Source organism: Panthera tigris, chromosome B2 (genome assembly GCF_018350195.1).
Source record: "Panthera tigris isolate Pti1 chromosome B2, P.tigris_Pti1_mat1.1, whole genome shotgun sequence".
Classification (NCBI taxonomy): Eukaryota; Metazoa; Chordata; class Mammalia; order Carnivora; family Felidae; genus Panthera; species Panthera tigris.
Window position 1 is genome coordinate 29,549,631 of NC_056664.1, and position 13,691 is coordinate 29,563,321.

The window sequence follows — 13,691 nt, forward strand, 5'->3', positions numbered from 1 at the left end:
CTGTGGACTCCATTTGATATTGCAGCTCAGTTATAGCATTTTTTATTTCATCCTGACTAGCTTTTACTTCTGTTATCTCCGCAGAAAGGGATTCTAATCTATTTCCGACTCCAGCTAGTATTCTTAATATCGTGATTCTAAATTCTCGTTCAGACATCTTGCTTGTATCTGTGTTGGTTATGTCCTTCACTGTCGTTTCTTCCTGCTCTTTCTTTTGGGGTGAATTCCTTCGTTTTGTCATTTTGAAGGGAGAAAAGGAATTAATGAGGTAGAAAAAATTAAAATTAAAAAAATATTAAAATTTAAAAATATTAAAATTAAAAAATTAAAAACAAACATACACTCACAAAATTGAATAAATGATGCTAGATCCTAGGTGTGTTTTGGTCTGGGTGTGAAAGGGGCTTGATAGATTAGAGAAAAAAGGGGGGCGGGGGAGGGAAATTATTTGAAAATTTGAAAAAATGAATACACTGAAGTAGACTAAAATAAAATGATGGAAGTAAAATAGTATTTGAAAAAATTTACACAAAAGCAACAAATATAGTAAAAAACATTACAGAAAAATACATTTAATAAAAATGAATTTTTTCCTCCTTCTGTATTCAAGAAAAATAAATGAAAAAGAGAAAAAAGAAGAAAAATGAAAGAAAATTGAATAGATGGACCAGCTAACAGACTTACAACTGAAATACAAATTGCTTTGTTTTCCCCCAGAATTCAAACTATGAGGTGCTTTATAGTCCATAAACTAAGCAGGCGGTGAGACTTCTGTTCTTGAAGAGGGAGGTTAGCCCACTTGGGCGGGGCTTAGTGTAATGGCTCCGTTCCTCACTAGATGGTGCTGCTTAGCTTACTAGGGTGGATTGTTGTGGTGCTTGTAGGTGTGTATGCGCATGTGCAGGAGCGGTGAAAATGGTGTCACCCAGCTGCTCAGTCTCTAGTATTGGAACTCTGTTCTCCCTGATCAGCAATTGTGCACCCGTCCTTTGTCTTCAGCTTCTGTCCACTCCCCGCTTTTACACAGTCCATGACGAAGCCCCAGGCAGCACCTCCCTCCTGAGTTTTGTCTCAGATGTGGCTGTTTTTCCTGACCCCTTACTTCTGAGGGACTGCAGCTTTGAGCCATTCTGCCCCTCTGTGGAGGGTATCCCTGAGCAATGGCTGGGTGCTGGCTGCACCCAGGAATGTTCACAGGACTGTGCTGCTGCCGATGTCCAGAGACTGCAGCCAGGTGCCAACCCGCTCCAGAAAAAGTTTGCGAGATAGTGTAGCAGCAGCATTTAAGGGATTATGGAAAATCACAACACACATCTGGCACTAGGTTTCACCCTTAACGACCTTGTTCCAGCACCAACGAATGTGGTTGTTCTCTGGGGTCTGCTGGGACCAGGTGGCCTCACAGCTTCTACCAAATGTCCTTCCAACAGTGGAACCGCTTCTCCCCGTGTGGCCAAAGAACCTCCTGGACCCCACTCTGCTCCTGGGGATTTGCCCTTCCCACCAGAGCACCAGCAGGTATCAAGCTGTGGAGTTTCAGACTCTGCACTCTCCCTTTTATAGTCTTAATGGAATTTAAACCCTCTCCTTTCTTCTTGGTCCTTTCTCCTTTCCCCCTTTTCAGTTCATTCCTTGTGGCTGTTTCCACTTTCTCTCCAGCTGCTTTTGGGGAGGGGTGCTTTTCCCATATTCTCCCCCCTCTCCGTCCTCTCTCTGCATGCAAAAGTGGCTCCCTGCCCTCCGTGATATCTCTCTCCCCATGTTCATCTCTCCATGCCTTGTACCTGCTGAATTCTGTGGTTCAGGTTGTGCAGATTGTTGTGTTAATTCTCAGATCAGTTTTCTAGATGTGCAGGATGGTTTAGTGTTTTCTGGCTGTATTTCAAGGACGCAAGACACACAAAAAACTTCCATGCTGTTCTGCCATCTTGGCTCCTCCCTCCCTTATCTTTTTTTAAAACTGAAGTATTATTTACAAGAAGTCCACACATTTCAAGTGTACAATCTGATTAATTTAAAAATGTGCACACACCCTTATAAAGTTCAAAATATAGAACATTTCTATCATTTGAATAGTTTCCTGTGTGTGTCCTGCCAGTCAACCCAGTACCTGCCCAACCCAAAGTAAATACTATTCTAATCCTTATTTTATGAACTTTCCTTTCTTCTTTTCCTGTCCTCATAGACATGCAAATTTCTTTGTTGATTAGCACAACAAAAGACTCCGTATTTCTGGGAGACTCTACTGCCTAGGTACAGGATGTGGATTTACCCTTGTCTTGAGAATTTAGTGGCATATAACCTTACCAAAGTACAGAGCAAGATAACATTTACATACAGACTATGTAAGTGCAATAATTGGAAGGCTGTTTTCTCATAAGAGTGAATAAATAAACAATAAGAAGAGAACCAGCAATATCACACCTACAAAAAAAGCATAAGAGAGAAAACAGAAAGTTAAAATTTGTGATTTTTTACAATCTAAGAAGGTTTAGTGATATGAAAGGAAAAGATTGAACTCTAGTAATATATGTTTTTTTCTCTTTTAGAAGGACTTTTCTTTTCCTCTGATAAAAAGAGGCATTTAATACTTCCATAATTACAGAATTGGCTTTGGTCCAGACCTGAACTCAGGACTGAGCTCTGGGATGTTCCATAATTGGGAAAATAAACTGGTTCATGGAGGAGCACATGGATTTGGACATGGAGGGGGCCATGATGTGGACCACGAATTGAGCCACACTTATGACAGTGGTTATGTCATGAATCACGGCAGAAGTCATGGACATGGAGGAGGCCATAACAAGAGCCATGAAATGGATCACAGAGGAGGAAGACAAGGAAGCCATGGATGACAAGGGGAGTATGGACAAAGGCTGAACAATGGAGGATATTCTAGGAAAGAAAATATTGGGAGAAAAGGCAATCATGGAAAAGAAGGCAGTGACGATAAAATGGGTCAGGACGTATTTCCAAAAAGTCTTCAGGAAATTGGCCTTTGAGATGGTCATGATCAAGGTCAAGAAAAAGAACCAGAGAAAAGATCACAAAGAGCTTAACCAACAGGCCATCCAGAAAAATAGAGAAAGATTCTAGAGGAGACCTGCAGCTTTCTCAAGTTTACATGTGAGCTCAAGTGAAAATATTCCCTGGGCTTAACCATAGTTCAGAAACTCTTAGGAGGTCACAATCTCAGAACAGTTTCTCTTTGATTTCCTGATGAGCAAGTGATAATAATCTATGTGCTTTCAGCTTTGGATTTATTTTTTATTTTTTAAAATTTACATCCAAATTAGCATATAGTGCAACAATGATTTCAGGAATAGATTCCTTAGTACCCCTTACCCATTTAACCCAACCCCCCTCCCACAACCCCTCCAGTTTGTTCTCCATATTTATGAGTCTCTTCTGTTTTGTCCCCCTCCCTGTTTTTATATTTTTGTTTCCCTTCCCTTAGGTTCATCTGTTTTGTGTCTTAAAGTCCTCATATGAGTGAAGTCATATTATTTTTGTCTCTCTCTGACTAATTTCACTTAGCATAACTACATGGATGGAACTGGAGGGTATTATGCTAAATGAAAGCGTCTATTTCAGCTCAGGTCATGATCTCACAGTTCCTGGGATTGAGTCCCATTTCGGGCACCATGATGACAGGATGAAGCCTGCTTGGGAGTCTCTTTCTCCCCTACCTCTCTCTCTGCCCCTCCCCACTCATGCTCTCTCAAAAACAAACATAAAAAAAATACCTCATAATATTTGTGGTAGCCAGATCAGTTGTTTGTTGTTTGGACATTCTTTCCCCCTTTCTCCTTTGTTACTGAGTGCTTACTACGTGCTAAGCATTGTACTGACTTTAAATGCATTATCATATATGATTGTGAAATTTGTAATCTCAAAACAATCTTTTGAAAACTTCCACTTTTCTGGGAATATAGTGAATAAAGTATGTTAACCACTCCTCTTAACAAAAGCAACAAAAATTGCCAGTTAATATAGAAAAAAATATTTGTAGCTGTATCAATTAGGTAGATAGTAGGTAGTATTTAGATCAACAATGGAGAGAAAGCAGAGACTGACAGAGGCTCAAAGAGAGCTCTGAACCAGCCTTTGCATTGAGGGCATCTGCCAAATCTGGTTAACATAAACTTATCTTCTCACAGCTTCTTAGCAGGTAGGGTACAGGAGACAAAGTCCAAGGCCTGAACAAGGAGTGGAGTCTAATAGGAGACCCTAAATAAAGCTGAGATATTAATGGTTAAAGCCTAGAATATGGTTAAATTAGAATAAAAGACCTTGCCCATGGTGCACACTGGGGACTGAGAAGAATGTCTATCTTGAAATTGAACATTGAGTAGAGGGGCAGGGGTGAAAAATCTCCCCGGAAGATTTGTAATCGCATGGCATTCTTCATTTGTTTTTGTTTTTGTTTTTTCTAAGTCGGAGGAAGATAAATCTATTGAATCATTTTGTAATAAAAGCAAAAATTTAAAAAACACTAATAGCAATATATCTTAGAGGAAAATGGCAGTCCTTTCATTGTATGCTTAAACCAGCAGCCTAAGAGGACAGAAACAACACAGGTTAAAACCTACTGTTGAGTTAATTTCTAAGACTTCCACCAAAAAAAAAAAAAAAAAAGAAAGAAAAAGAAAAACACCTATCATACTAGATGCTGAAAGCAAGGTTTTCACACCAGAGACCTCTCCTTCATTGAAAAATGAGATCATATCGAGGATATCTTGGCAAAACTATGTCAGTTGATCTTATGTCATTGACTCCAGCTGTGGAAATGGTTTTTGTGGCTGGTTGCAGAGGTAGATTCCAAAAGCAGTGGGAAGTCACTCTCTATATCAGGGTTGAATCCCGACCATGGAGTTGACTGGTGAAAGGTACACAAGAGGCATTCTTTTTTTTTAAATATGAAATTTATTGTCAAATTGTTTTCCATATAACACCCAGTGCTCATCCCAACAGGTGCCTTCCTCAATGCCCGTCACCCACCCTCCCCTCCCTCCCACCCCCCATCAACCTTCAGTTTGTTCTCGGTTTTTAAGAGTCTCTTATGTTTTGGCTCCCTCCCTCTCTAACCTTTTTTTCCCCTCCCTCATGGCACAAGAGGCATTCTGCAAGCGCCTGCTAGCAGCCTGATCTTCACTGAACTGATGTCCTTCCTTCCTTCCTTTTTAATTTTATTTTAGAGGCAGAGAGAGCGAATGCGAGTCAGAAGAGGGGTAGAGAGAGAGGGAGAGGGAGAGAGACTCTTAAGCAGGCTCCAGGCCCAGTGCAAAGCCTAACTCCAGGCTTGATCTATCCACTTTGAGATCATGACCTGAGCCGAAATCAAGTCAGACACTTAACTGAGGGACGCAGGCACCCCAACTCTCTCTCTTTCTTTCTCCCTCCCTCCCTTCCTTCCTTCTTTCCTCCCTCCCTCTTTCTTTCTTTCTTTCTTCCCTCTCTCTTTCTTTTTCTTTCTTAGTTGAGGTATAATTGACATATAACATGATAGTGGTTTCAGGTGTACAAAATAATGATCCGATATTTGTATACATTGAGAAATGATCACCACAATAAGTGTAGTTAATATTTGTCTAGGTTTGTAGCTTCAACATCATGAAAACTAGGTGAAAGGAAACCATCTCAGAGCCACCTATTATTTTCCAGGTCTCCTTCATCTTTGGGAAGATTCTTCTTCTCTACTTCTTTGTCTCTTCCAAATGCCATGTGACAAGTAAGGAGAAAATCACTGGGATGTGCTACAAATTAAAATCCTAAAATACGCTGGCTACTACATATATATGTTTTTATGTTTTCCTTTTTGTTTTCCCTCTGTCCTTTATAATTTCATGCTTACTATGTGCCAAACACCATCCTAGTGCCTTTAAATACACTATCATTTATTTCTCAAAAAAAATCCAGTGAGAACTTAAATTTCTGTTTCTGTAATGGACTAAGTGTGTTGACTTAAAATACCTTGAAGAACTTAAAATGGTGGACTAAAAATCGTCTTAAATGAATCAGTGAGTTGGCGGGAAAGTAAGAAATGCTAGGTAAGGAATGCTAGGTAAGGAATGCTAGGTAGGTAAGCTAAGGTAGGAACCCAAGAAGGCAAGAGGAGAACTGAAGCCAACGTTAGCCAAACCCAGTGAAGTTAAGTTTCTGGTAGCACAGCCTCAGTCCGACTGACTAGCCCAGGTGAGGACTCTCACAGTAGACCCTCACATAAGCCTGCAACCTTCAGGGAGTGTAAGCTAAAAATAAACCCACTCTTCCTCTCGGGAATGCAAGCAAAATTGCCTATCTCTAAACTTGGCATGGGGGAAGTATCTCTGGAGAAATAACTTGTAACCACATACTTTACATGGCTTGTAGTTCCAAATCATGGGTTATTCAAAAGACTTGAAGCCTATAATTTAATTTATGAGAATCCTCAAATGGTAATGCATCCATATGTTTGGCCAAAACATGCAAATTCTCTATGGGAGGTCAAGCCCTCATCTTAGGCTTCAAAGTACTTCTACAGATACCTTTGCAAGAAAAACAAATTCAGTCATAAATCTCAAGTACAACCATCTCAGTCAGAAACCATCAGTGAAAGCCAGCAAGAAGCAAAACATAAAATAGACAGCAAGATCAGATCCACAAAAACTAAAGGTATTAGAATTCATAAATACAGAATATAAAGCTAGTAGGTTTATTCACACTGGTCAGAATGGCTAAAATGAGCAAATCAGGAAACTATAGATGCTGGCAAGGATGTGGACAAATGGGAACCCTCTTGCACTGTTGGTGGGAACGCAAACTGGTGCAGTCACTCTGGAAAATGGTGTGGAAGTTCCTCAAAAAATTAAAAATAGAGCTGCCCTATGACCCAGCAATAGCACTGCTAGGAATTTACCCAAGGGGTACAGGAATGCTGATGCACAGGGGCACGTGTACCCCAATGTTTATAGCAGCACTTTCAACAAAAGCCAAGTTGTGGAAAGAGCCTAAATGTCCATCAACTGATGGATGAATAAAGAAGATGTGGTTTATATATAAATGAAATATTATCTGGCAATGAAAAAGAATGAAATCGTGCCATTTGCAGCAACATGGATGAAACTGGAGGGTATTATGCTAAGTACAATAAGCCAGTCAGAGAAAGACAGATATTATATGTTTTCACTCATATGTGGATCTTGAGAAACTTAACAGAAGACCATGGGGGAAGAAAGGGGGAGAAAATAGTTACAAACAGGGAGAGAGGCAAACCATAAGAGACTCTTAAATACAGAGAACAAACTGAGGGTTGATGGGGGAGTGGGGAGAAGGGAAAGTGGGTGATGGGCATTGAGGAGGGCACTTGTTGGGATGAGCACTGGGTGTTGAATGCAAGCCAATTTGACAATAAATTATATTAAAAAAAAACAAACAAACAAAACAGAATGAAAGCTCCAGGAATACAGAAACTATATAAAATAAATAAATAAAAATAAAGTAGGTAGGTTTAAATGTGTGTCATGGCTTTATGGTTGTCCACTAATATTCATTCTCCATCTTTAATGATAATATTCTCAAGTTTCAGTTGATCACAAGCCCACTCTGCTAGTCACTATATTCTCCAGTCTCTCTTTCAGCTTACTTCAGATGTATGACTATGTTTGCCTGGAGGTGTGTAAACAACAATAATCTCTGATGAAGTTAAAAATTAAGACAGAACTAAAAGACTTGGTAACATTAGGATATGAGTTGGGAACTGGGTAATAGAATTCCAAGATTCTTCTATTGTTTTGAAAGAGACTAAAGACACTAATTATATATATATTCTGATAAATATGCATGCAAAAAAATTTTAGGATTATGTCTAAAGTGTGGAATCTGGACTTGAATTCAGGACCTTTGCCTCCAAATAAGTCTAGAGGGGAAAGAAAAGGAATTCTTAGAGTGCTATTGGCCTCTCAGCCATAGAATGGGATTATGGGATTGCTGGGGGTCTAGAGCCTTCCCTGATATTTAGCAAGTCCTCACACTTCAGCCTCAGGAACTGCCCATCCCAGCTGCTAGGTTGATCTGCATCAGCCTTTTGCAGCCCACTTTGTCCCCTCTTGACTCACTCCTTCACATCTCCAGCCACCTCCTGCTTCTTTCAAACAGGTTTTATGTGTCAGGGATCTTTGTTCACCTACAAATAAACTGAGATGTTGCTTCTTCCACAAAGTTTCTCATTAATGGGAATGAAGAGGGGTGCCTGGGTGGCTCAGTCAGTTAAGCGTCCAAATTTGGCTTAGGTCATGATCTCATGGTTCATGGGTTTGAACCCCACAACGTACTCTGTGATGACAGCTCAGAGCCTGAAGCCTGCTTCGGGTTCTGCATCTCCCTCTTTATTTGCCCCTCCCCTGCTCATTCTCTTTATTTTTAAAAATAAAAATAAAAATAAAATAAAATGGGAATGAAGACAGCTGACTTGGTCACACAGACTGTGCGCTGAAACTCCCATCAATCCATCTCCTTCACCTTGGCCACAAGATGCCTTTCCCATGAACCCCCAAAACTCTCTGCTTATTTGGGTCTGTTCAGTCATATTCATTTAGGGGACTGTGTGTCCTTTGTTGTTACATCTGTGTTCAGACCAACATGAAGTTTCTAGGGAATTTGGACTATATATCTCACTCCCTCAACAGACTTGAAGTCTCCTAATTGGTGTTTGTGCTATATCCTACTGAGAGATACTTCATTAGGCTAAGGAGAAGGAACATCTGAAGGATTCCAGGGCAGAGAAAATCCTACAGATTCCTCTGAAAACAAACAAGAGGGGAACTCCTATGGTGGAGGATCAAAAAGGGAAATGAAGGGGGTATAACCCCTTCACCTGCTATGAGCCTGATGAGGGGCTTGTTCTGCACATTTTACACTCCTCATGCCCTCAGCCTTAATGCTCCAGAGACCCCAAAGATGGCTTCATCAGCCCCTGGATCTCTCTTTCCCTGTTCATTCAGTGTGCACAGTTGAGTGCTTACTGCATACCCAGTAATGCTCCATCTGTCTTCTGTCTATAACCCAGAAGCCCAGATACCTAGTTCCTGCTAGGTCTCATATTTGAGTCTCATATTTCCATTTGATTCAGAAATGTGGGGTACCACCCCCTTAGCTCACTTCATTAGGGCTATTTCCTTGCCAAAGCAGACACACAGAACTTGGCCAGGAAACAAAGTCTTGCAGTAGAACAGGTTTCTGGACCCATCTCTGCCTTAGAGGGTAGGTCCCTTCCACTCTGACAAACTTAATCTCTTTATATTAGTCTACTTCCTGCTATGACCCAGCCAGTCCAGTGCCCTGCCTAGTGTGATCATGTCATTCTCCTTTCTCACCTTCCTCTTGACCCCTCGTCTATTCCTTCCCAGGCTCAGTATTGTTTAATTTCTCACAGTTGGCATAGGAATAAGTCATCTTCCCTACTCCTCCCCAACACATATGAAACTATAAAGGTCCTTGAAACTCATCCACAATAAAGAGGCAAGAACATTGCATGGAAGAAGCTTAAGGAACCCAAGCATCCAGTCTTCTGGCCACTAGGCTCAAAGTTCTTCCAAAGAACAAGTACTTAGGAGACCCAAGTTTCTGGAAACTCTAGCTTTTATCTCTTCACCTTGAACTCTCCTTTCTCAAGAATCCTGTTCTTTGCCTTCTAGATCTTGGCCACAACTGGGATTTGGGTATCTTACTTTCCAACCACAACAAGACAGATCAAGATGTACAAAGGACACATTATCCTTAAGTGTTGGCTACTATTGCATCTCCTACTTTTAGAAACTGGTAAGTGATTTCTTTTAAAAGTGGGTGATCTGAGAATCTTTTAGGTGTTTTGGGAGATGCTGACCACTGCTAGCACTAGCTCTAGTTCTCTTCCATAGAATGAGGATCAATTGTTTTACCCCAATCACTTCAATATAATTAGGTATCACCCAGGAGGCAGTTAGAACCCAGGGATTAAAACTGTAGACTCTGGTCTCAGATTACCTGTGTGTAGATCATGGCTCCAATGTTACCTGTGTACTTTGGGTGAGTCATTTAACTTCTCTGTGCCTCCACTTCTGCATTTATAAAATGGTAATAATCTGTGGGTTGGCTGGGGAGTTAAATACTAAGAACAGGAAGAGTTAACTGTTGTGTCATTCCTAGTCTTGGTCATCTCAGTTTCTTTTAAGTTTTACTCAAGATTCTGATCTTAACCCCAATTTGTACCATATTGCTGATATGGGGGAAGGGCTTCTCCCCGTAAAAGTCTAATCCTATGTTTGTTCAAATAAACCTTAGGAAAAAATACACATGTGTGGAATGAGGTGATAGGTACCCATGTTCCAGTTAGTGGTAAATGAGTCACAGATTAGTTTTGGTTATCTGGAGGAGGTTGTGTATCTTTGTCGTTCAGTGTTGTGAGTGGAAAGAAATAGACACAACCTTAGTCTGTTTACCCAAGGTTGAAAAGATGTGCTATACATTATAGCCATTAATCCTGGGAGATCTTATATGTTTAAACTACATATAACATATTCTTCTCCAGCCTCTGGTATAGAGATCAGGAATCCCTGGAAATTTAATGCATATGGAATCACCCAGCCCCTCATTGAAAGGTCCCATCTCAAATGCTGATTCATTTAATCTGGAGTGGTATGCTTAGGAATCTTTATTATTAACAAGCTAGTCAGACAATTTTGATGTAGATATTTTCTGAATAACACTAAAAAATATTTTCTAGGAAAGGAGCAATACTATTTTAAATGAATTAATATATACTAGTTTCACCTGGTTTTTGCAATTCCTTTCTAATACTTCTTATCTGTATTGGATCTTATATAGCAGCATATGGAATAAGCTTATTGCCAGTGAAACTAGGTTATGTAATCTTGGTGTTGGGATGGGTGGGGAGGGCAATTTAGCATTGTGGCTGAAAGTGCAGATCCAATAGCCTGGGTACAAATTCCTGCTCTACTACTCTGTATAAACATGAGCAAATGTCAACATTTCTAAGCCTCAATTTCTTCATCTTAGCTGTTGATAACAATAGTATCTAGTTCATAGGGCTGTTAGTGAGCATCAAAGAGAATTATCCATGTAATGAATTTAACCAAGCATTGAGCAGAAAGTATTTATGCTCAATGTATATGTTTGTCATCATTTATTATTATCAGCAGGTGTAACACCCAGTGCGTTTAGCACAACAGGCACAACTTCTGGTGGGACCAGTATAATCTCCAGCACTAAATCCAGCACAGCCTCTGGTGGAACCAGTACAATCTCCAACACTGGATCTAGTGTGATTTCTAGTGGAACAAGTATAGCCTCTAGTACTGTATCCAGCACAACCTCTGGAGGGAACAGCACAGTCGCTAATACTGGATCGAGCACAACATCTGGTGGGACCAGTATAGTCTTCAACACTGGATCTAGTGTGACTTCTAGTGGAACCAGTATAGCCTCCAGTACTAGATCCAGCACAACCCCTGGAGGGACCAGCATAGTTGTCAATACTGGATCCAGCACAACATCTGATGGGACCAGTACAGCTTCCAACACTGAATCCAGTGTGACCTCCAGTGGTTCCAGCACAACCTCCAATACTGAATCTAGCACAACCTCTGGAGGGACCAGCTCACCTGTCAACACTGGATCCATCACAACATCTGGTGGGACCAGTACAGCCTCCAACACTGAGTCCAGTGTGACCTACAGTAGTTCCAGCACAACCTCCAATATCGAAACTAGCACACCCTCTGTAGGGACCAGCATACCTGTCAACACTGGATCCAGCACAACGTCTGGCAGAAATAGTACAACCTCCCAAACTAGACCCAGTGTGACTTCCAGTGGGTCTGGCATAACCTCCAATACTGAATCTAGCACAACCTCCAGAAGGAGTAGTACACCTGTTAACACTGGATCCAGTGAAGCCTCAGGTGGGACCAATATAGCCTCTAACACTGGATCCAGCACAACTTCTGGTGGCACCAGCATGCCTGCCAATACTGGATCCAGTACAACCTCCAGTGGGATAAGCACAGCTGCCAGCTCTGGATCCGGTGAGATCTCCAGCAGGACCAGTGTAGCCTCCAACACTGGATCTAGTGTGACTTCCAGTGGGACCAGCACAGCTGCCAACATTGTATCCAGTGCAACCACAGGAAGCTCTGGCACACATTCTCCAACTGGAACACACACAACTTCCAATGGCACGAGTGCTACTACTCCAGTGAATGAAGTGACACCCAGTGGGTCTCTGAAACCATGGGAAATCTTCCTCATTACTCTGGTCTCTGCTGTAGTGGCTGTGGGATTCTTTGCTGGGCTCTTCCTCTGTGTGGTGAGTGCCTAATATGTAGGAAAGTGCCTGGGGGAAGGAGTAGTAGGAACATAAGGGAGTGGGATATGAAGAGTAGGGTCACCAAGTTGGGGGGTGGGTAAGAAGGAAAGAAATATCAGGAGAGTGTTACTAAAGAAAAGTAGGAAGTTAGGGGTGCCTGGGTGGCTCAGTCGGTTAAGCAACTGACTCAGCTCAGGTCATGATCTCATGGTTCTTGAGTTCGAGCTCTGCATCAGGGTCTGTGCTGACAGCTCAGAGCCTAGGGCCTGCTTCAGATCCTGTGTCTCCCTCTCTCTCTCTCTCTCTCTCTGCCTCGCCCCCCACTCACACTCTGTCTCTCTCTTTCTCTTTCTAAAAAAAATAAATAAACACTTAAAAAATTTAAAAAAAAAAGTAGGAAGTTAGAACTGGAAGAGCCAATCAAAGTGCAATGGGAAACTATTGACTTGTGGAAAAAGAAGGCTGAAAGAAGGAATAAAGTCTAGAGGAAGGAATACTAGGTGAGAGAGATGATACGTAGGGGAAGACGATTACAGAAGGAGTCCATGGTTAAAGCTTGGAACAGGGGGATACAATTCTGAAATGATTCATCCTTCTTTTTCTAGAGATATTCCCTGTCTCTGAGAAACGTCTTTGACACAGCTGTCTACCGCCCCCATGGCCCCAACCTTGGCATGGACCTTGAAGGGTATCACGGAGTCCACTACAGCTCTAGTTGGAGGCCTAACTGGTTCTGGAGGAGACCAGTATCCTCAATATCCATGGAGATGAGAAGGAGATACAATGGGCCCTGAGTGACCCCTGAAGCCATAGTGCCACTTTTTTTCAAGGAGAAAGTTGACCTGGGAGACCAGAGACTTCAGTGTCCTTTCATTTGTCCCCAGGAGTCCCCTCCCAGCTTTGTTTGGGTCTCTGACAACCTTGAGGAAGACAGTCCCTCTCTCTTGATTTTAACAGGCTGTGGAAGGAGGAGATTCTGTTGTCATTTAGCTAAGAAATAAACACATCAAAAATATATGACAGAGACAATCTGTGTGCACATGAGTGGATGTCTACAGTGCTGAATTGAATTTCCCAGTTCTGTGAGAAAGCTCCCATGCCAGAACCCACCTGGCATTCAAAATCTCCACAGCAAGATCCAGAGACCTCATTCCTACCTCTCCCCTTTCTCTAATCTTTATTGCCCCAAGCAGGACCCCTGTGTTTCTGAGCCTCACCCAGATTGACAGAAGAATTGAATTGGGAGAGATGAGAAGGGAGGGCAGGTGCCAGGATTCTAAGGACTCACTGTATTAGGTCTCTGGTACACAGAGATTATGTCATAGCACATAGAGAACCCAAAGCATGA

General features: G+C 41.6%; 1 protein-coding gene across 1 annotated transcript; it reads left to right on the plus strand.

The window, feature by feature from the left end:
- Positions 1 to 2,781: 2,781 nt before the first annotated feature.
- On the plus strand, positions 2,782 to 13,137 carry MUC21 (mucin 21, cell surface associated). Its single transcript, XM_042987583.1, has 3 exons — positions 2,782 to 2,863; positions 11,208 to 12,343; positions 12,949 to 13,137. Exons 1-3 carry the CDS (start codon positions 2,782 to 2,784, stop codon positions 13,135 to 13,137), a joined length of 1,407 nt encoding a protein of 468 aa, XP_042843517.1.
- The last annotated feature ends 554 nt before the right edge of the window (positions 13,138 to 13,691 follow it).

Excerpts from the sequence above, each read along its gene's own strand:
- MUC21 (XM_042987583.1), top strand. The coding sequence starts at position 2,782 with ATGGACATGGAGGAGGCCATAACAAGAGCCATGAAATGGATCACAGAG. Across the intron at positions 2,864-11,207 it reads AGCCATGGATGACAAGGGGA|GCACAACTTCTGGTGGGACC; the intron begins GTATGGACAAAG and ends TTAGCACAACAG. Across the intron at positions 12,344-12,948 it reads CTGGGCTCTTCCTCTGTGTG|AGATATTCCCTGTCTCTGAG; the intron begins GTGAGTGCCTAA and ends TTCTTTTTCTAG.